The sequence below is a fragment of the Entelurus aequoreus genome, linkage group LG06 (genome assembly GCF_033978785.1).
Source record: "Entelurus aequoreus isolate RoL-2023_Sb linkage group LG06, RoL_Eaeq_v1.1, whole genome shotgun sequence".
In the NCBI taxonomy this organism is placed as follows: Eukaryota; Metazoa; Chordata; class Actinopteri; order Syngnathiformes; family Syngnathidae; genus Entelurus; species Entelurus aequoreus.
The window spans coordinates 25,799,415-25,823,159 of NC_084736.1; the positions used below are offsets into that span (position 1 = coordinate 25,799,415).

Here is a 23,745-nt window from a genome sequence, read left to right on the forward strand (position 1 = left end):
GCCACCGTGCTGCCCCAACAACTGATTGCAATAATGTAAATTTGTTTTAACTATTAAATGGACCAAAAATATGACTTATTTTATCTTTGTGAAAATATTGGACACAGTGTGTTGTCAAGCTTATGAGATGTGATGCAAGTGTAAGCCACTGTGACTCTATTGTTCTTTTTTTAAATGTTTTATAAATGTCTAATGATAATGTCAATGAGGGATTTTTAATCACTGCTATGTTGAAATTGTAACTAATATTGATACTGTTGTTGATAATATTCATTTTTGTTTCACTACTTTTGGTTTGTTCTGTGTCGTGTTTGTGTCTCCTCTCAATTGCTCTGTTTATTGCAGTTCTGAGTGTTGCTGGGTCGGGTTTGGTTTTGGAATTGGATTGCATTGTTATGGTATTGCTGTGTATTGTTTTTTTGGATTGATTAATAAAAAAAAGAAGAAAAAAAAAAAAGAAAAGAAAAAAAAAACAAATCGATTTTTTAAAAATGAGAATCGATACTGAATCGCACAACGTGAGAATCGCTATTCGAATTTGAATCGATTTTTTCCCACACCCCTAATATATATATATATATACAGTGTATATATATATATATATGTGTGTGTCTGTATGTGTATATATATATATATATATATATATATATATATATATATATATATATATATATATATATATATATATATATATATATATATATATATATATATATATAGATATATATAATATATATATATTTAAAAACTTTATAGATATAGATAGTATGTATACATATATACATTTATTTATGCATGTATATATATATATGTATATATATATATATATATATATATATATATATATATATATATATATATATATATATATATATATATATATATATATATATATATATATATATTAGGGATGTCCGATAATGGCTTTTTGCCGATATCCGATATTCCGATATTGTCCAACTCTTTAATTACTGATACTGATATCAACCGATACCGATATCAACCGATATATGCAGTCGTGGAATTAACACATTATTATGCCTAATTTGGACAACCAGGTATGGTGAAGATAAGGTACTTTTTAAAAAAATTAGTAAAATAAGATCAATAAATTTAAAAAAAATTCTTGAATAAAAAAGAAAGTACAACAATATAAAAACAGTTACATAGAAACTAGTAATGAATGAAAATTAGTAAAATTAACTGTTAAAGGTTAGTACTATTAGTGGACCAGCAGCACGCACAATCATGTGTGCTTACGGACTGTATCCCTTGCAGACTGTATTGATATATATTGATATATAATGTAGGAACCAGAATATTAATAACAGAAAGAAACAACCCTTTTGTGTGAATGAGTGTAAATGGGGGAGGGAGGTTTTTTGGGTTGGTGCACTAATTGTAAGTGTATCTTGTGTTTTTTATGTTGATTTAATAAAAAAAAAAAATAATAAAAATAAATTTAAAAAACCGATACCGATAATAAAAAAAACGATACCGATAATTTCCGATATTACATTTTAACGCATATATCTCTAATATATATATATATATACTATAAATAAATATAAATATAATCCCTTGTATATATATTTATTTATTTTGGGCCGTAGTTTGGGGACCCCTGTTATAAAAAAAAGTAAAATGGTTACTTCAGTATAAGTAAGAATTTAGTTAAAAAAAACTACAGCTTCTGATTTAATTCCAGCCATCCATCCATTTACTACCGCTTGTCCCTTTTGGGTTGCGGGCGGTGCTGGAGCCTATCTCAGCTGCATTCGATTTAGAATTCCGATGAATAAGAATCGCGATTAGGATGTGAATTCATTTTTTTGTGCACCCTATGACACATCTGTGGTAACGCAAAGTCAACGTTGAACAAAGCCTCAACGCATTAAATGAGTTTTACTTTGAAAAGTGGAAGTGACTCATGTCACCAAAAGAGGCAGTTACGCGTACATGTTTGCGCGCGTGCGTGTGTGTGTGTGTGTGTGTGTATGTGTGTGGTTTGTTGAAGCGCATCAACTTGTTGCTTGATGTCAAACATCAGTGTGTTTTATTCCATATTTGAATTGTGCTTCTAACAAGATATCTTTTTGGAGCAAACAAGAAATTGAATTGATCTTCAGCAGGTAAGATGTCCCTCAGGACAAATATAACAATCATCATTTCCACTGTAGTTTTATTGTATTAAATGTGCATTTAGTCACGTGTCTTCCTGTTGAATACAAAAACAAACTACAAACTATTGCTGCTAAATATTTTTATTGCTGTTGTTGGAATTTTCCATGCTTTGGTGCTTGAGCTGTAGGGGGCGCTCTTCCTGCTCATGTGACTGTGACATGTATTCAATAAGCCTCATCATGTCCACGCCATTCTGAAGTTGAAGATGAACCTTGTGTCATTGGCATGAAATCCCCTCAGACGGTCCTTACCGCCATCAGGAAGTGGCGATGACGTAATCCCACGTGTTGACACGCAGCTCAGAGACAAATGCCAATGTCTTTGCTCAAACAGGAAGTCGGCGGCCGCGTGTCGCCAACATGGAGGCCAAGGGAAAGTACGACTTCACGGCGTCAGTGTCAGGCCGGCTGAGCTTCAAGAAGGACGACGTAGTGAAGGTGAGCAGCTTTGGCAGCTCGTCGGCACCTCATGTTCCAGCACCTCAAGAGCTGTGCTGGACAAGCACTGGTGTTTAGCTCACTGGCTATTACTGCTCGCCACTTTGGGATAACACCAAATAACTGTGACGGATGCACTTTTCATGTAGTTTTCACGTAGTTGTCACAAACTTTTCTTGTAGCTTTCATGTAGTTGTCATGTAGTTGTCTCACACTCTTCATGTAGTTTTATGTAGTTGTCACACACTTTTCATGTAGTTTTACGTAGTTGTCATGTAGTTGTCATGTAGTTGTCATGTAGTTGTCATGTAGTTGCCACACACTTTTCATGCAGTTGTCTCACAGTCTTCATGTAGTTTTATGTAGTTGTCACACACTTTTCATGTAGTTTTATGAACTTGTCACACACTTTTCATGTAGTTGTCATGTAGTTGTCTCACATGTTTCATGTAGTTTTCTTTTGCCCATGGCAAAAAAGTTGGCACAGGGGCATTTTTACCACTGTGTTACATGGCCTTTCTTTTTTACAACACTCAGTTAATGTTTGGGAACTGAGGAAACCAATTTTTGAAGCTTTTCAGGTGGAATTATTTCCCATTATTGCTGTACAGCTTAAGTTGTTCAACAGTCCGGCGTTTTTGGGTGTTGTTGATAAATGGCTTTCGCTTTGCATAGTAGAGTTTTAACTTGCATTTACAGATGTAGCGAAGAACTGTAGTTACTGACAGTGGTTTTCTGAGCCCATGTGGTGATGTCCTTTACACACTGATGTCGCTTGTTGATGCAGTACAGTCTGAGGGATCGAAGGTCACGGGCTTAGCTGCTTACGTGCAGTGATTTCTCCAGATTCTCAGAAAACTTTGATGATATTACGGACCGTAGATGGTGAAATCCCTAAATTCTTTGCAATAGCTGGTTGAGAAAGGTTTTTCTTAAACAGTTCAACAATTTGCTCACGCCTTTGTCGACAAAGTGGTGACCTTCGCCCCATCCTTGTTTGTGAATGACTGAGCATTTCATGGAAGCTGCTTTTATACCCAATCATGGCACCCACCTGTTCCCAATTTGCCTGTTCACCTGTGGGATGTTCCAAATAAGTGTTTGATGAGCATTCCTCAACTTTCTCAGTCTTTTTTGCCACTTGTGCCAGCTTTTTTGAAGCATGTTGCAGGCATCAAATTCCAAATGAGCTAATATTTGCAAAAAATAACAAAGTTGACCAGTTCGAACGTTAAATATCTTGTCTTTGCAGTCTATTCAATTGAATATAGGTTGAAAATGATTCGCAAATCATTGTATTCTGTTTTTATTTACCATTTACACAACGTGCCAACTTCACTGGTTTTGTTTTTTGTACTTTTCATGTAGTTAACACGCAGTTGTGACGCACTTTTCATTTAATTTTAATATAGTTGTCACATGAATTCATTAACGTGGACCCCGACTTAAACAAGTTGAAAAACTTATTCGGGTGTTACCATTTAGTGGTCAATTGTACGGAATATGTACTGTACTGTGCAATCTACTAATAAAAGTTTCAATCAACATATTGTAGTTTTCACGTAGTTGTGGCATACTTCTCACGTAGCTTTGTGTCAGATTTTAAGCACAAACGGTGACTGGTTGATGGCCGAGATGGACGCGCTTGAAGGCCTGGTTCCAAAAAACTACATCGACCTCCGGCTGCCGCGGTGAGACCACCTGACTTCCCTCTTCTTCTTCCCTCTTGCTCCTCTTCACCCGCGTTCTCCGACTTTCAGGTGGTTCCAGGAGCACCTCACTCGCAGCGCAGCCGAACAGCTGCTGAGCTCCCAAGATGTCGGACATTTCGTGATACGAGGATGCCAAAGTTCACCCGGAAACTTCTCCATCTCCGTCAAGTGAGTCCGGCGGTTTTGTCGCTAGCTAATTCCTGTTTCCGAGTGGGATTGCAGCGATGCTAGCTGTTAGCTCACCCAAACAGTGCTAGTTGCGTTAGCGAGCTGACCTGTGAACTCTGAAGCAGACACGAGCGCGACGTGCAACACTTCAAAGTGACCCGGGACCGGCAAGGCCATTACTTCTTGTGGTTGGAGAAGTTCACCTCGCTCAACAAGCTGGTGGACTTCTACCAGACCACGTCCATCTCCAAGACCAGCCAGATCTACCTCCACGACGCCAGGACCCTCTTGGTACGTCTCCTTAAAGCAGTGTTTTTCAACCACTGTGCCACGCCATAGTGTGCCGTGAGATATTGTTTGGTGTGCCGTGGGAAATTATGCAATTTTACCTAATTGGTCGGAAAACTAGAGGTCGAGAGGAGCCAGATGAGGTGGTTTGGGTATCTGGTCAGGATGCCACCCGAACGCCTCCCTAGGGAAGTGTTTCTGACCGGTAGGAGGCCACGGGGAAGACCCAGGACACGTTGGGAAGACTATCTCCTGGGAACGCCTCGGGATCCCCCGGGAGGAGCTGGACGAAGTGGCTGGGGAGAGGGAAGTCTGGGCTTCCCTGCTTAGGCTGCTGCCCCCGCGACCCGACCTTGTATAAGTGGAAGAAGATGGATGGATGGATGGATGGTCGTAAAAATATTTTTTGCAAACCAATAATTAAAATCCGCAAACAATGTGCCGTTGTAGAGTGTCTGTGCTGTCTGTAGATCAGCAGAGTAACCATGTAATACTCTTCCGTACCAGCATGTGGCAGCAGGTAGCTCATAGCTTTGTAAGCCTACTTTGAGACAAGAGAATTAATTATGGTTATGGTTTGAAGTCATATCGAACAATTGCGTCAGTATTTGATGAGAACGACTTTATATTGTCAATATAGGCTATTGAGTTTCGTTTTTTAACATTTTCTGCTGGTGGTGTCATGTATTGGTTACTCCGGTCACGGTACAATACCGGACCCAGGGGCGCCGAAAAGGGGGGGTAAAGGAGACGGATTCTAGGGGCCCATGATGGAGGGTGGCCCAGAGAGGCCCCTAATGATGATGAAATTATAATGTTGCCACTGTGTTGGGGGCCCTGTAAAGATTATTTTCATGGGGCCCAAAATCCCTAGCGGCGCCCCTGACTGGACCCATTGTAAGGGGAACTTAAGGGCGGGGGACACAGGATATGATGACATGTGTTGTGTGTTGGACACCTGGAAGTGGAAAAAGTAAGAGCGGGAATAAAGGGCAGAAAAAGACAATAAGCTTTCTTTTGGGGTATTATTAAGCTTAGATTGCTAAAAAGTGACATTTTTGGCACACAGCAATGGCGACGAGGATGGGATAGTGTCCCCCTGGATTTTTTCAATGAAAAAAATGTGCTTTGGCTCAAAAGCGTTGAAAAACATTGCCTTAAACAAAGGACAACACTTTATTTAAAAACACTGTTTGTAATAAAACACTATTGAACAGACATTTTTTCATGAAGAAAAATAATTTATTAAAGTACACTATTTTCGAAAATACTTCCTTTAAAAATATTTCCTTTAAAAACTTTATTCATAAACACTTAATATTAAAAGCACTACATTTAAAAACACTTTATTGTAAGAATACACTTAAAACCACGTTAAACAATTGTTCAAAATAAACATAATTCTAGTTATTCTATATATTTATTTAAAAATACTTTATTCCAATAATTTCTTGGAAAACATTTGATTTAATAAACACATTTTAAAAATTCACTTTATTCCAAAAATGTTTATGAAGAAAAAATAAATTGTATTAAAAAATAATTAATTTAAATACACTTTATTCATAAGCATCAAATTAAAACAATTAAAAAAAACAACATGAATTTTAAAAAAACACTTGATTTAAAACACTTTACTTGAAAACACTTGAGAAAAAACACTTTATTAAAAACTATTTTAAAACACTGTATTTATTATCACTTAATATTAAAAACCTTTATATAGAAACATTTTAAATACACTTGAATTAAAAAACCTTTATTCCAAAAATATACTTCAAACATTTTTTTAAATAGTTTGTTTTAAAATTTTTTATTTCTGATACATATTATATAAAAACACGATAAACACTTTATTTAAAAAATACATTCTTCACTTTCTTATGTAAACACTTTTTAAAAATTGAAAAAAACCGTATTTATTAACACTTACATTAACAACACTTTAATTAAATACACTTTTTGTAAAATAAATACATTTAAAAACACTTGTAAAAATATATTTTTTATTTTTTTAAATATATAACTTCTAATACACCTTTTTCAAAACCACTTTATTTATGAACACTTTGTTTAAAAAACACTTTTATAAACTTTGTTTTAAACATTTTATGAAAAACTTTTTTTTTTTAAATTCTTTTCATAAAAATAAAAAACATTTATTTACAAAATCACTTCTTATAAATACTTTATTCCCATAATACCTTGGAAAACATTTGATTTAATAAACTTCATAAAATATTTATGAAGAAAAATTAAACTTTATTCAAAAATAATTGTATTTAAATGCACTTTATGCATGAACATCTAATTAAAAAAAGAAATTAAAAGATATGAATTAAAAATAAACATGAATTTAAAACACTTTGCTTGAAAACACTTGGGAAAAAAACACTATTAAAAACTATTTTAAAACACTTCATTTATTATCACTTAATATTAAAAAACCTTTATAAAATGTTTTTTTAAATACACTTGATTTAAAAACACTTTATTCCAAAAATACACTCACTTTTTTAAAAACAGTTTGTTAAAAAAAAATTATTTCTAATACATATTATTTAAAAACACTATAAACATTTTATTTAAAAAAATATTTTTATTACCACAACACTTAAGAAAATATAAAAAAACACTTTATGTAAACACTTTTTTTTAACACAAAAAAACATAAAATTTAAAAGAATTTTATTTATCAACACTTACATCAATAAAACTCTGATTAAATACACTTTTTGTAATAAAAAAAAACCATTTAAAAACACTTGTAAAAATATTTATTTTATTAAAAAAATATATAACTTCTATAACACCTTTTTCAAAACCACTTTATTAATTAACACTTTGTTTAAAAAACGCTTTTTCTAAACTTTATTTTAAACATTTCATGAATTTAATTTAATTTTATAGAATTTTTTTTAATGCTTTTCATCAACAACAAAAAACACTTATTTACAAAATCACTTCTTATAAATACTTTATTCCAATAACACCTTGGAAAACATTTGGTTTAATAAACACTTTTTAAAAATGCACATAATTCCAAAACTATTTATGAAGAAAAAATACATTTTATTCAAAACTAATTGTATTTAAATACACTTTATTCATAAACATCTAATTTAAAAAAATATTTGAAAAAAACATGAATTAAAAAAAAACATGAATTTAAAACACTTTGCTTGAAAATATTTGAGGGAAAAAAATGTATTAAAAACACTTTATTTATTATCACTTAATATTAAAAACCTTGATACAAAAACATTTTAAATACAATTGATTTAAAAACACTTTATTCAAAAAATCCACTTCAAACACTTTTTTGAAATAGTTTGTTTAAAAAAAACTTATTTTTCATACATATTATTCAAAAACACTATAAACACTTTATTTAAAAAATATTTTATTACAAAAACACTTTAAAAAATTAGGAATCAATTTCTTATGTAAACACTTAAAATATATATATATATATATTTATTAACACTTAGATTAATAACACTTTAATTAAATACATGTTATGTACAGGAGGAGAAGACGGCACAGACAACAGGGGAGTCAAATTTAGCTCTGTTTATTCATATACATACACTATACATATATATATAAATAACAAATAATAATATAAATAAACAAGGGAAATGTGGTGTGACTAAATCCAAGAGTGTGTATGGTGCGCGACTATGTGTGAATTAACTGTTGTGTGTTACCGGAGTGTTGAGCGAGAGGGGAAAGGCAGGCTCGAATGTCCGTGAGACAGGCGGGTAGTCGGGGCTATAGCGAGGCGTCAAAAGGTCCGTGTCCAGGCGGGAGGTCGAGATCCAAGGGGCAGCCAGGGAACCAGAGGGGAAACACTGGAGAGACGAGACACACGGCTCGTCACGCGGGAACAAAGGGGTAGCTGCAAGGAACGACAAGGGGAGAACACAAGACCAATCAGCACGACGGGGGGAAGAAACACGGAGAGAGAAATGCATAGAGCTTTGTTAGTTGACTTACAGTACTCGAACAGAAGACTACGTTCTGGCAGGTTGTGCAGGCTTTTGATCAGCCGCAGGTGCGCTTATTGCTGGAGATTGATTGCAGCCTCTTGCTGCTGCAGGACTGACACACGCTTTGCACGCTCCTGTAACTGCGCTCCTGGAGGTGCGCTCCTGGAGGTGCGCTCATCAGAGCGCACAGATGAGTGCGCATTGGCATGCGCCCGGGCTGCGACAATACACTTTTTGTAAGAAAAATACATTTAAAAACACTTATAAAAATATTTATTTTATTTAAAAAAACATTTAAAAATTTTCAAAACCACTTTATTTATGAACACTTTGTTTAAAAAACAATATTTGTAAACTTTATTTTAAACATTTTATGATTTTTTTATTTTTTTTTAATGCTTTTTAGTATAAAAAAACATTTATTTACAAAAACACTTCATTTATAAATACTTTATTCCAAAAACACACTTTGAAAACACTTTATTCAAAACACTTTATCTGGGGAAAAAAACACGTAAAAAACGATTAATCAAGAAAATAGTGACAATTAAAGCCCTTAATTAAAAAAAACGCTTTATTTAAAAACATTTTAATTCCAAAGATCTAAAAACATTCTTAATGGTTGCCGCTGCCTCTTCTTGAAGTTAAAAGTTGTTCTGCAGGCCCAGAAGCTTCAGGAGGAGCCGACTCAGAGCCTGGTCCAAACAGGAGGGAGTGGTGCCGAAATGACACGCCCATCTCAGGTCAGTCCCCGCCCCCCACAGTCTGACCCCACCCCCTCACGAGCAACGTCGACTGCATGTACACTGCAGGTCAAGGCCATGTATGACTTCACCGCCGAGGAAGACGACGAGTTGGGTTTCTGCGCCGGTGACATCATCGAGGTTGTGGACAGCTCGGACACGTCGTGGTGGAGAGGACGGCTGAGGGACAAGAGCGGCTTGTTTCCCGCCAACTATACCAAACACCTGTGACACTTGAGCACAGGCCACGCCCCCACGCTGTGCAGCCACTCCTTTAACCAAGGTGCTCTTTGCCACATGTCAGCTCATGTAGTTTTCACTCACCTTTCATGTAGTTTTCACATAGTTGTTGCATACTTTTAATGTAGTTTTCAAGTAGTTGTTGCAAACTTTTCATGTAGTTTTCACATAGTTGTTGCATACTTTTCATGTAGTTTTCACATAGTTGTTGCATACTTTTCATGTAGTTTTCACGTAGTTGATGCATACTTTTCATGTAGTTTTCACATAGTTGTTGCATACTTTTCATGTAGTTGTTGCATACTTTTCACGTAGTTGTTGCATACTTTTCACATAGTTGTTGCATACCTTTCATGTAGTTTTCACATAGTTGTTGCATACTTTTCATGTAGTTTTCACATAGTTGTTGCATACTTTTCATGTAGTTTTCAAGAAGTTGTTGCAAACTTTTCATGTAGTTTTCACATAGTTGTTGCATACTTTTCATGTAGTTTTCACATAGTTGTTGCATACTTTTCATGTAGTTTTCACATAGTGGTTGCATACTTTTCACATAGTTGTTGCATACTTTTTATGTAGTTTTCGGGTATGTTGTTGCATACTTTTCATGTAGTTTTCATGTAGTTGTTGCATACTTTTCACATAGTTATTGCATACTTTTCATGTAGTTTTCATGTAGTTGTTGCATACTTTTTGTCTAGTTTTCATGTAGTTGTTGCACATTTTTCATGTAGTGTTCATGTAGTTGTCGCGCTCTTTTCATGTAGTTTTCAGGTAGTTGTCACATACTTTTCATGTAGTTTTCACGAAGTTGTCGTGCACTTTCCATGTAGTTTTCACATACTTTTCATGTAATTTTCTTGTAGTTTTCACATACTTTTCATGTAATTTTCTTGTACTTTTTAGATACTTTTCATGTAGTTTTCACGTAGTTGTTGTGCACTTTTCATGTAGTTTTCACGTAGTTGTCACATACTTTTCATGTAGTTTTCACGTAGTTGTCGTGCACTTTTTATGTAATTTTCACATACTTTTCATGTAGTTTTCTCTTAGTTTTCAGGTACTTTTCATGTAGTTTTCAAATAGTTGTTGTGCACTTTTCATGTAGTTTTCACGTAGTTGTCTTGCACTTTTCATGTAGTTTTCACATAGTTGTTGCATACTTTTCATGTAGTTTTCACATAGTTGTTGTGCACTTTTCATGTAGTTTTCACATAGTTGTTGCATACTTTTCATGTAGTTTTAACATAGTTGTCACTTACTTTTCATGTAGTTTTCACGTATTTGTCACATACTTTTCATGTAGTTTTCACATAGTTGTTGAATAATTTTCATGTAGTTTTCACATAGTTGTGTACTTTTCATGTAGTTTGTGTGTAGTTGTCACATACTTTCATGTAGTTTTCACATTCCTTTCACGTAATTGTCATATACTTTTCATGTAGTTGTCATGCACTGTAGTTGTCTTGACTTTTTCATGTAGTTTTACATACTTTGAACATACTTTTCATGTTATTTTTACAAACTTTTAATGTTGTGTCAAATACTTTTCATGTACTTTTCACATAGTTGTCACATACTTTTCACGTAGTTGTCATGTACTATAGTTGACCCATCTTTTTTATGCAGTTTTCACATAGTTGCCATCTACTGTAGTTGTTACGTACTTTTGTCATACAGTTGACGTGTAGTTGTCATGTAATTGTCCGAGCAGAAAAATCCAAGTAACTAAAACTAAAAGTGTTTTTAAACTTGTCAGAAAATTTACTTTTTGAAGTGTGAAAGTTACCTAGAGATGTTTGTTATTGTTAACCACAATAAAAGTGAAAATAAAATTATACTGTTTTATGTAGCAAGTTAATGCTAGCACAGCCGAGCTTGCAGGCTGCTGGCATGCTATTTTTTTCATGACATGCACAGGAAATGGGAACTTTTATTTTGAAAAAGAAAAGGTGTGAGGCTCACCCGGCTTGTGCAATGAGGAAGTGGTTTGTCGGTGGCTCGTCCTCCTCGCCTGCACTGTGTGTGTGTGTGTGTGTGTGTGTGTGTGTGTGTGTGTGTGTGTGTGTGTGTGTGTGTGTGTGTGTGTGTGTGTGTGTGTGTGTGTGTGTGTGTGTGTGTGTGTGTGTGTGTGTGTGTGTGTGTGTGTGTGTGTGTGTGTGTGTGTGTGTGTGCGTGTGTGTGTGTGTGTGTGCATCACATTCGTATTGTGTGGTCGGTAGACCTTTCTCTTCCTATCTTCATCAGTCATGTTGTGTTACTGTATATTGATCAGTATGAGGATGAATGTATTGTATTGATTATGGTATGGTTAAATATATTGATCAATTTGATGATGAATGTATATTATATTATAATATTCATATTTACTTACCACTCCTACACAGTTGGAGTGGTAAGTGCACAGGAACACGTGTACTTACTACACCTACGGTACTCAGATAGATAGATAGATAGATAGTACTTTATTGATTCCTTCAGGAGAGTTCCCTCAGGAAAATTAAAGTAATAAGTACAAGTAATAAGTACCCAGCGACACTTGTGTACCAGAGGTGGGACCAAGTCATTGTTTTGCAAGTCACAAGTAAGTCTCAAGTCTTTGCCCTCAAGTCCCGAGTCAAGTTCCGAGTCAAGACAGGCAAGTCCAGAGTCAAGTCCAAAGTCAAGACTGGAAAGTCTCAAGTCAAGTTCCAAGTCCTGCTTTTTGAGTTTCGAGTCTTTTCAAGTCCTTTTAACCACAGACTAATATATTTACACAGATTGTGTATGCTTTTAAAATGCTGTATTTATTTATTAAAACAAGTGCATTTGAAATTGCAGGAAAAAAAATAGTGCTGACATTGCACTTCATAATAGCACTATTAACCAGTCATTTTAAACATTTAACTCATTCCTTTACACAATAAACACATTTGAAAAATCAAGTGCAACTGTACTTATTTGCAAAAAATGTTAACATTGTATTTCCATGGCATATTGCATTGTAACTAGTTCCACAGCAGTTTCTATCCTGTTCTTACCTTATCTCATTGATCTCATCTCATACTGTATGTGTGTTTATATGTGCGTACACATGAAAAACATAACAAATACATGAACATAACAATGAACAGAGTTGTACTTTTTAGATGTCAGGGCCCTATGCAATATGGACACATAGTCTTAATATAGTATACATTTTAACTGACCTTTATTTGACTATGTTTGTCTTTTTGTAGGTGGCTAGAATACGCGGTGCTGCTGACCGCGTCTAACGTTACGTTACTGTGTGTGATACATTGACTAACGTAACGTTCTGTATAGGTACCTCATGCAACCCTGCTTAAAAAAAATCACTTGACAAAAAGTATGAAAAAGGTAGCGAACTGCAGTGCACGCAACAGATTGCCGTGTTTGCAATGACGTTATAACCATAGACATCTTATAAGTAGACGCAGCAATGGCTGCTGTGACGCGAGAAATTCGGCCGCCATCTTGAAGTGGTGATGAGGAGCCGGCGAGCAGCCTAAACTGACAGTTGACAGGTAGAAAACAAAGATGCCGGGCTGGTGTTCAGCGTTTTCCTGCTCAAATGAGCGGACTGTTGAAAATAGGAATCGGGGAATTACTTTTCACAAGTAAGATTTAACATTAATGTACTATTGGTTGTATTTTGTGAAAAGAATATTACCACAGAGTTGAGAAGGAGCAAAGATCTTCAATATTTGTATGTGAAAATCACAAAGAAATCTTCTGGGGGAGGATGACGCCCCTACAGGGGTTTGGTTTACAAACTTTCAGCCCCACCTAAAACAAAATTCACTAACCGCCACTCATTATGATGCATTCTCATTTTAGGCAAAGTATAAGACAATACTTTCTTAACAGTATAATTGTAACCAGGAATAAGTCTTCGAGTACCAATATTCAAATACTAACATTGTTGGGTAAGACAGAATTTGGTTTTATTCTGAATCCAGTGAAACAGATTGGTGGTTTTAGCTGATACAAAGACTTTCAGGTGTTTATATATGTTTATGTTTAAGTATTTGGCAGACGCTTTTATCCAAAGCGACATACATAAAAAATACATATAAAACAATCACTGTAAACATTATAATTTAAGGGAAGAATGTAATACAAAATATCAATACAAAGTGTCAAGACAGAATAAACTCTCTGCTGCTGCAGCAACAGAGATGCAGTCTATAGGTCCCTAAGATATATAGATATCTAATGTAGGGATGTCCGATAATGGCTTTTTGCCGATATCCGATATTCCGACATTGTCCAACTCTTAATTACCGATACCGATATCAACCGATACCGATATATACAGTCGTGGAATTAACACATTATTATGCCTAATTTGGACAACCAGGTATGGTGAAGATAAGGTCCTTTTTAAAAAAATGAATAAAATAAGTTAAAAATATTTTCTTGAATAAAAAAGAAAGTAAAACAATATAAAAACAGTTACATAGAAACCAGTAATTAATGAAAATGAGTAAAATTAACAGTTAAAGGTTAGTACTATTAGTGGACCAGCAGCACGCACAATCATGTGCGCTTATGGATAATGAAAATGAGTAAAATTAACTATTAAAGGTTAGTACTATTAGTGGACCCGCAGCACACACAATCATGTGTGCTTACGGACTGTATCCCTTGCAGACTGTATTGATATATATTGATATATAGGAACCAGAATATTAATAACAGAAAGAAACAACCCTTTTGTGTGAATGAGTGTGAATGAGTGTAAATGGGGGAGGGAGTTTTTTTTGGGTTGGTGCACTAATTGTAAGTGTATCTTGTGTTTTTTATGTTGATTTAATAAAATAAAATAAAAATTTAAAAAAATGATACCGATAATAAAAAAAAAACCATACCGGTAATTTCCGATATTACATTTTAAAGCATTTATCGGCCGATAATATCGGCAGGCCGATATTATCGGACATCTCTAATATAATGTATTCATACATTGTTTATGTAGGATATACGCATGTATATATAACCTAATCATATTGTTTCTTCAACTTAAAAATAGCTGACCGTTTTTTTCCCCCTTCTCTGGGATTATATTCCCAGTTTTGATCTCGGACGTCTGGTCACTTATAGCATATAAGAATATTATATTACTGTTAAGCAAACTATGAATAATAAAACACGCCAAAACATGTGTCCTTTATCATAGCTACACGTATGACAAAAAAGCGCTTGAAAATCAGTGGTATTCAGTGAGGTAAGATGAATGAAATGCGCTGACAGTTCATTGCTCCTGCCAAATTATTTGCACTGAGTGGAGCGGATCACCACTCCAAGATGGCGGCCCCACGTCTCGTCAGCGCCAGTAGGCAGTAGCGCTCGATGCTGCGTCTACTTATAAGATGTCTATGGTTATAACGTTAGCAGTGAGTTTACAGCCTCACTGATTTAACTACACAGCCAATAAAAGTTGCATTACTTAGCCAATAAACGTTTGCTTACATTCACAACTTACCCTTCTTTGTGCATTTTCAAATGTCGAACGAAGTTGGAAGTTGTTGCGTCTCCGTCTGTAATCTTCGAACCGCATGTTTTGCATACTGCAATTAGTTTTTTGTTGACCAAGTCATAGTTTTTATACCCGAACGAAACCAACTTTGGCATCATTTTTTCTCTCTGGCGCGTTGTTTGACAACTCTTCTTCGTTGGTTGTCCTGCAATTTGATTGGATTAATGCTGTGGGATGAAAACAACGTAGATCTAATTTGATTGGCTGTTGTATTGAGAGCACACACGCTGACAGACACACACGTACACAATGAAAGATACGGAGCACTCCTGAATAACTTTTTAATCTTTGGGTTTTGGGTAAAGTAGCAAGTCTTGTCAAGTCAAAAGTCTCAAGTCCAAGTGAAGTCACAAGTCATTGATGTTAAAGTCTAAGTCGAGTTGCAAGTCTCTTTACATTTTGTCAAGTCGAGTCTAAAGTCATCAAATTCATGACTCGAGTCTGACTCAAGTCCAAGTCATGTGACTTGAGTCCACACCTCTGGTGTGTACTCACTACTACTACCCAGTAGAAGAATTAAGTACAAAGGAACATGTGTTTTTACTACTACTACCAAATAGTAGTAGTAAGTACAGAGGAACACTTGTGTACTAACTACTACTACCCAGTACAAGTAGTAAGTAAGCATAGCTTACTGTGTACTTACTACTACTACTAATACTCCTACTACTACTACCCAGTAAGAGTAGTAATTACACAGAAACATACGTGCACGTATCACTACTACCCATATGGATTAGTAAGTACACATGAACAGATGTCTACTTACTACTACGACTGGCTACAAATAGTAAGTACTCAGGAACACTTGTGTGCTTACTACTACTACCCAGAAGTAGTAGTAATTACACAAGAATATATGTTTATTTACTATGAATATCCAGTACAAGCAGTAAGTACTTAGGAACACTTGTCTACTTACCACTTCTACCCAATAAGAGTAGTAAGTACACAAACACATACTGACTTACCACTACTACCCAGTAGAAGGGGTTAAGTACACAAGAACCCATGCGGACTTACCACTACTACCCAGTAGAAGTAAGTCTACATTAAACCCATGTGGACTTACAACTACTACCCAATAGTAGTAGTAAGTACACTTGAACACAAGTGGACTTACCACTACTACTGAGTAGAAGGGGTAAGTATACATTAACACATATGTACTGACCACTACTGCCCAGTAAGAGTAGTAAATACACAGGAACACATGCGGACTTACCACTACTACCCAGGAGAAGAGGTAAGTATACATTAACACAGGTGTGTACTGATCACTACTACCCATATGGATTAGTAAGTACACATGAACATATGTGTACTTAATACTACAACTGGTTACAAATAGTAAGTACTCACACTTGTGTGCTTACTACTTCTACCCAGGAGTAGTAGTAATTACACAAGAAAATATGTTTATTTACTATTAATAGCCAGGTACAAGCAGTAAGTACTCAGGAACACTTGTGTACACACCACTTCTACCCAGTAAGAGTAGTAAATACACAAGAACACAAGTGGACTTACCACTATTACCCTGTAGGAGTGGTAAGTACACATTAACAAATGTGTACTTACTACTATGACTCATTACAAGTAGTAAGTACTCAGGAACCACTACTACCCAGTAAGAGTAGTGAGTACACAAAAACACATATGGACTCACCACTACTACCCAGTAGGAGTGGTAAGTACACATGAACACATGTGTGTTTACCACTACTACCCAATAGAAGTAGTAAGTACACAAGAACACATGTATACTTACCACTTCTACCCAGTAAGAGTAGTAAGTACACAAAAACACATGCTGACTTACCACTACTACCCAGTGGAAGTAGTAAGTACTCAGGAACACTTGTGTACTTACTACTACTACCCAGGAAAAGAGGTAAGTATACATTAACACAGGTGTGTACTGATCACTACTACCCATATGGAATAGAGATTACACATGAACAGATGTGTAGTTACTACTACGACTGGTTACAAATAGTAAGTACTCACACTTGTGTGCTTACTACTACTACCCAGGATTAGTAGTAATTACACAAGAAAATATGTTTATTTACTATTAATAGTCAGGTACAAGCAGTGAGTACTCAGGAACACTTGTGTACTTACCACTTCTACCCAATAGTAGTAGTAAGAACACATGTGTATTTACCACTACTAACCAGTAGAAGTATTAAGTACTCAGGAACATTTGTGTACTCACCACTTCTACCCAGTAAGAGTAGTAAGTACACAAAAACACATGCTGACTTACCACTACTACCCAGTAGAAGTGGTAAGTACACATGAACAATTGTGTACTTAAACAGAGGGCATAAACATATTTATTTGTGTATCTAATTTGACACGAAGGTGTCCATGTAAAGAATGTCCCTCAGATGGATTAATACACATGATCACGTTCTCAATAGTGATGGGATCAGGAGGATCGTGACAGAGAATAATTCTGTGAAGGTGACAAGGCGGAGAAAGAAAAGTTTGCTTCCAATTGGACACGCTAATAACAAAAGTCCACTTGAAGAGCTCAAGGTCTGGTTGCCGTTGGGTCCTGTTGCCATGGTTACCTGACAGCACAATGTGAAAGCCACCCTGTCAGCGTAGTGAGCAACGTGGCATAGGGGAAATTGTTCGCCAGCTAGCTTTAGCACATCCAGCTCTAGCATGCGGCTTAATGCAAGATGTGGGCTTTCATTGTGTGTGGCAACAAAGGAACGTGTCCTTTCCATCTTTTCACCTGCGCCCATGATGGCGATGACGATGAAGATGACGAGTCCCGCCCACAAAGCCATCATTAATGGTGCACACATCAAAAGGTCAGAGTTCACAAATACATGATGTGACAAACTAAGCGGCTGGCAGAGATCTACTTCCTGTGTCGCTGTGTCAAAGAAGAACATATACAAACCACAGAAACTAATATTATTCCTTTGACTTCCAATGACAACGACCTTGTTGTTGTTGCTAGCATCTAAAAGGAAAATGTTTGCTTAGAGACCCATTGTCCGGTTTTATTTACATTGGAAAGAAAACACTTTTTTCTACTTTCAAATAAAGAAAAACAAATGCAGTAGAACTGAATATAAAGGTATACGATTGTTGTAAAGGTACATGAACATACATGAAAGTATATGAATAAATATTAAGGTATACGATTGTACGATCGTTTAAAGGTATAAGAACATACGGTACATAAAGGTGAATGAACTTATACAAAGGTATACGATTGTTTATAGGTATGTGAACATACATAAAGGTGTATGAACATATATAAAGGTATGCAATTGTTTAAAGGTAAATGTGAACATACATAAAGGTATATTGTATGAACATTTATAAAACTATATGAATGTTTAAAGGTATGTTAAAGGCCTACTGAAACCCACTACTACCAACCACGCAGTCCGATAGTTTATATATCAATGATGAAATCTTAACATTGCAACACATGCCAATACGGCCGGGTTAACTTATAAAGTGCAATTTTAAAATTCCCGCCACACTTCCGGTTGAAAAACTCCTTTGGATATGATTTATGCGCGTGACGTCACAAAAGCAACGGAAGTGGTTGGACCCCATCGGACCCGATAGAAAAGCCTCTTGTTTTCTTCGACAAAATTCCACAGTATTCTGGACATCTGTGTTGGTGAATCTTTTGCAATTTGTTTAATGAACAATGGAGGCTGCAAAGAAGAACGTTGCAGGTGGGATCGATCGGTGTCTTAGCGGCTAAGTACAATACTTACAGCAACACATCAAGGACTACTTACTACGCCTAGCCGATGCTTGCCGCCAAACCCACGGATGAAGTCCTTCGTCGCGCCGTTGATCGCTGGAATGCCGGTGAGCACGGCTGTTGATGGGAAGATGAGGGCTGGCTGGCGTAGGTGGAGGTCCGGTTGCTAAGTTGCTAAATTAGCCTTAGCGTCGTTAGCAACAGCATTTTTAAGCCTTACCAGGCTGAGAATTTTTAACCGTGTAGTTACATGTACATGGTTTAATAGTATTGTTGGTCTTCTGTCTATCCTTCCAGTCAGGGGTTTATTTATTTTGTTTCTATCTTCATTTGAGAACGATGCTATCACGTTAGCTCAGTAGCTAAGTGTGTCACCGATGTATTGTCTTGGAGATAAAAGTCACTTTAAATGTCCATTTCGCGTGCTCGACTCTCATTTTCAAGAGGATATAGTATCCGAGGTGGTTTAAAATACAAATCCGTGATCCACAATAGAAAAAGGAGAGAGTACATAGTTCTGTGAGGTCCGGTTGCTAAGTTGCTAAATTAGCCTTAGCGTCGTTAGCAACAGCATAGTTAAGCCTTACCAGGCTGAGAATTTTTAACTGTGTAGTTACATGTACATGGTTTAATAGTATTTTTGATCTTCTGTCTATCCATCCAGTCAGGGTTTTTTTAAATGTAGTTTCTATCTGCATTTGAGACTGCTATGCTATCACGTTGGCTACGTAGCTAGGTTAGCTTCTATTTTTTTTAGCTTCGAAAAGCTGAATATTATTAATCGTGTATTTACATGTTCATGGTTTAATAGTATTTTTGATCTTCTGTCTATCCATCCAGTCAGGGTTTTTTTTTATTTAGTTTCTATCTGCATTTGAGACTGATGCTATCACGTTGGCTACGTTGCTAGGTTAGCTTCTATTTTTTTAGCTTCGCAAAGCTGAATATTATTAATCGTGTATTTACATGTTCATGGTTTAATAGTATTTTTGATCTTCTGTCTATCCATCCAGTCAGGTTTTTTTTTAATTTAGTTTCTATCTGCATTTGAGACTGCTATGCTATCACGTTGGCTACGTTGCTAGGTTAGCTTCTATTTTCTTAGCTTCGCAAAGCTGAATATTATTAATCGTGTATTTACATGTTCAGTCACTGTGAATGTCCATTTCGCGTTCTCGACTCTCATTTTCAAGAGGATATAGTATCTGAGGTGGTTTAAAATACAAATCTGTGATCTACAATAGAAAAAGGAGAGAGTGTGGAATCCAATGAGCCAGCTTGTACCTAAGTTACGGTCAGAGCGAAAAAAGATACGTCCATCACTGCCTCTCAAGTCCTTCACTGTAACGTTCCTCATCTACGAATCTTTCATCCTCGCTCAAATTAATGGGGTAATCGTCACTTTCTCGGTCCGAATCTCTCTCGCTCCATTGTAAACAATGGGGAATTGTGAGGAATACTAGCTCCTGTGACGTCACGCTACTTCCGGTACAGGCAAGGCTTTTTTTTTATCAGCGAGCAAAAGTTGCGAACTTTATCGTCGATTTTCTCTACTAAATCCTTTCAGCAAAAATATGGCAATATCGCGAAATGATCAAGTATGACACATAAAATGGATCTGCTATTCCCGTTTAAATAAAAAAAATTCATTTCAGTAGGCCTTTAACATACATAAATGTGTATGAACATATATAAAGGTATACGATTGTTTAAAGGTATAGGAACATACATAAAGGTGAATGAACATATATAAAGGTATACGATTGTTTATAGGTATGTGAACATATACAAAGGTATGCAATTGTTTAAAGGTATGTGAACATACATAAAGTTGTATGAACATGTATAAAACTATATGAATGTTTAAAGGTATGTTAACATACATAATGTCAGGCTTGTCCCTGACAGTCTGGCTATGTCTTAGTTTTCCTCTGCATTTGTCTTTGTTTCCTGTCTTTAGTTCCTGTCAGCACTCTTATTTTGGTTATTTCCTGATTGTCTCCCCGAGTGTTTTTTCCCCTCAGCTGTGGCTGATTGGCACCGGGTCACACCTGGTGTCAATCAGCCAGCTGCTATTTAGACCTGCTTTGTCCTCCACTCTGTGCTGGATTATTGTCATTCCTACCTGTCGTGTAGATATCGTTACAGCTACTACCTGTCGTGCTACTACTTGTCCTTGTACCTGTCGTCGTAGCGGTAAGCTGTTCCTGTTAGCTATTTGTAGTTTGCTTTCTCCTAGCTCTTTTGTTTTGTGTTTTCTTGTTAGCCATTAGCTGTTCCCAGTTTTTCTGTTTGCTGGTTCCTGTTTTCAGTTTTGGCTATTCCTAGTTCCTGGTTTGTGTTTTTACCTTTTATTTTATGAACATTAAATCATGTTTTCCTGGACAATGCCTGCCGCCATCTCTGCATCTTGGGGTTCGTCAACAACTCATTGTGACACAAAGGTGTATGAACATTTATAAAGGTGTATGAACATATATAAAGGTATACTATTGTTTAAAGGTACATAAAGGTGTATGAACATATATAAAGGTATATGATAGTTTAAAGGACAAGGGAACAAACATAAAGGTGTATGAACATATATAAAGATATACAATTGTTTAAAGGTATAGGAACATACATATAGGTGTATGAACATATATAAAGATATACGATAGTTTAAAGGAATAGGAAAATGCATAAAGGTGTATGAACATATATAAAGGTACACGGTTGTTTAAAGGTATAGGAACATATATAAAGGTGTATGAACATATATAAAGGTATACCATTGTTTAAAGGTATAGGAACATACATAAAGGTGTATGAACATACGTAAAGGTGTATGAACATATATAAAGGTATAAGATCGTTTAAAGGTATAGGAACATACATAAAGGTGTATGAACATATATAAAGGTATATGATTGTTTAAAGGTATAGGAACATAAAAGTATGTGAACATATATAAAGGTATACAATTATTTAAATGTATAGAAACATACATAAAAGTATATGAGCATATATAAAGGTATGACTGTTTAAATGTATATGCATATACATAATATATGAAGGTATGAATGTATATGAAGGTGTAAAGGTATATGGAAGCAAAAAGGTTTATCAATGTATAACTGTGTTTAAAGGTGTTATAAAATATTAACGTATAACAGTATATCAGTGTACAAAGGTGTATAAACATGTAAAGGTATACAACGGTATAAAGGTGTATAAATGTATACAGGTATACAAAAGTGTAAAGGTATGTAATGCTAAAATGTTTATAAACCTGTAAAGCTCTAAGAACGTATAAAAAAAATATAAACTTATAATTATATATGAACGAGTGAAGGTGGATAAACGTATGAAGGTATATAAACATATTGTTACATGTTAATGTGCAGATCGTTTCCCCGAGATGCAAACGGAAAGGTAGAAAAATGATTTATTGTCCATAAATCAGTCAAGAAAACAAACACAAGAGAAGCGTGCCGAATGCACGGGGAGCTAAGGCAAAAAACTAGCACTCGAAAGCTTAGTATAGAAACAGGAATCAAAGGAGTGCTAACGTAACTTAAACAGCCAGACTGAGTGTGGCGAACGGCAGGTATATAGCTCTCTGATTAGTGTCCGGGAGCAGGTGAGCGTCCCGAACACTAATCAGAGGCAGGTGAAAATAATCAGCACCCATGGCGACCAAGAAACACAAACCCCGGGGTGCTGAAACAGAACTAAGGGAGTCTTAAACTAAAACAAAACATGATCCGGGCCACGGATCATCACAATGATTATGTAATTGTATATGAACTGACATAAATGTAAAAAGGTATAGAAATATATATGGTTGTATAAAAGTACATGAACGTATAAAGGTATATGAATCAATAAAGGTAGCCATCCCACCAATAATACCAACCAGACACACACACACACACACACACACACACGATTGTCTTTAGACACCTCCCACTTGACTGTCTGTTTCCTAGTTACAAGCCGTGGACCTGCTCCGGCTGCATCTCTGTGGTTCTGTTCCCCTTTTGGGGGTTCCGCCGCAGCCTCGGCTCACGATGAGACGTGGACCTGAGCCGATGGAGCCCGGCGACACGTGCGAGCTCGTGTCCGCCTTGTGACGACAGGAAGAAGCCCAAAGGTAAGCTCAGTTGCTGGCATGATTTATTTGCAAGCCACAGCATGGTCATGTTGTTGGTTAGCATCTTAGCATTTTAGCACCAGTGTGCCGCTTGAAAACAAGACAAAGTTTCAAAACAACTTCAACAATGTTTGCTCATGAAAAATAAGAAAATAGTATTCTTTATTATTACTATGTGGTTACTCCTAATGGTGCTCACTGTAACAATCAATATAAAACACACACACACACACACAATTAGGATTTTTCTGCATTGGTGAAGGTCTGCTCTCGACTGTGTGATGTTCGAGTTAGTCTTCTAATGCCTTCATTCACTGTGTGTGTGTGTGTGTGTGTGTGCATGCGTGCGTGCGTGTGTGTGTGTATGTATGTGTGTGTGTGCGTGTGTATGTGTGTGTGTGTATGCGTGCGTGCTCCCACATGCTTTCAAGTCTGCCACACAGGTTGACCTTTATGATGAAGGCGCTGCTCAACCAAGTCCTGACGTTAGCACGATTAGCATTTAGCATATAGTATATCATTATGAAACGTGACGTCACAGAACAGGGGTCTCCCA

General features: G+C 36.1%; 2 protein-coding genes across 2 annotated transcripts in view; both read left to right on the forward strand.

Annotated features, from left to right (window-relative positions):
- The first annotated feature begins 1,995 nt into the window (after positions 1–1,995).
- Positions 1,996–10,201, forward strand: LOC133651493 (GRB2-related adaptor protein 2-like). The gene is made up of 7 exons (XM_062049447.1): positions 1,996–2,132; positions 2,518–2,621; positions 4,221–4,312; positions 4,382–4,501; positions 4,627–4,792; positions 9,444–9,524; positions 9,594–10,201. The coding sequence occupies exons 2-7, from the start codon at positions 2,544–2,546 to the stop codon at positions 9,753–9,755; spliced, it is 699 nt and encodes a 232-aa protein (XP_061905431.1). The 5' UTR covers positions 1,996–2,132; positions 2,518–2,543; the 3' UTR covers positions 9,756–10,201.
- A 7,890-nt stretch (positions 10,202–18,091) lies between these two features.
- LOC133651494 (somatostatin receptor type 5-like) overlaps positions 18,092–23,745 on the forward strand; it is a 9,616-nt gene continuing 3,962 nt past the window's right edge. The window contains exons 1-2 of the mRNA XM_062049448.1: positions 18,092–18,134; positions 23,026–23,189. The gene's annotated coding sequence lies outside the window, so the exon portion shown is untranslated. The remainder of the gene's footprint in view (positions 18,135–23,025; positions 23,190–23,745) is intronic.

Excerpts from the sequence above, each read along its gene's own strand:
- LOC133651493 (XM_062049447.1), top strand. The coding sequence starts at position 2,544 with ATGGAGGCCAAGGGAAAGTACGACTTCACGGCGTCAGTGTCAGGCCGG. Across the intron at positions 2,622-4,220 it reads AGAAGGACGACGTAGTGAAG|ATTTTAAGCACAAACGGTGA; the intron begins GTGAGCAGCTTT and ends GCTTTGTGTCAG. Across the intron at positions 9,525-9,593 it reads AAATGACACGCCCATCTCAG|GTCAAGGCCATGTATGACTT; the intron begins GTCAGTCCCCGC and ends TGTACACTGCAG.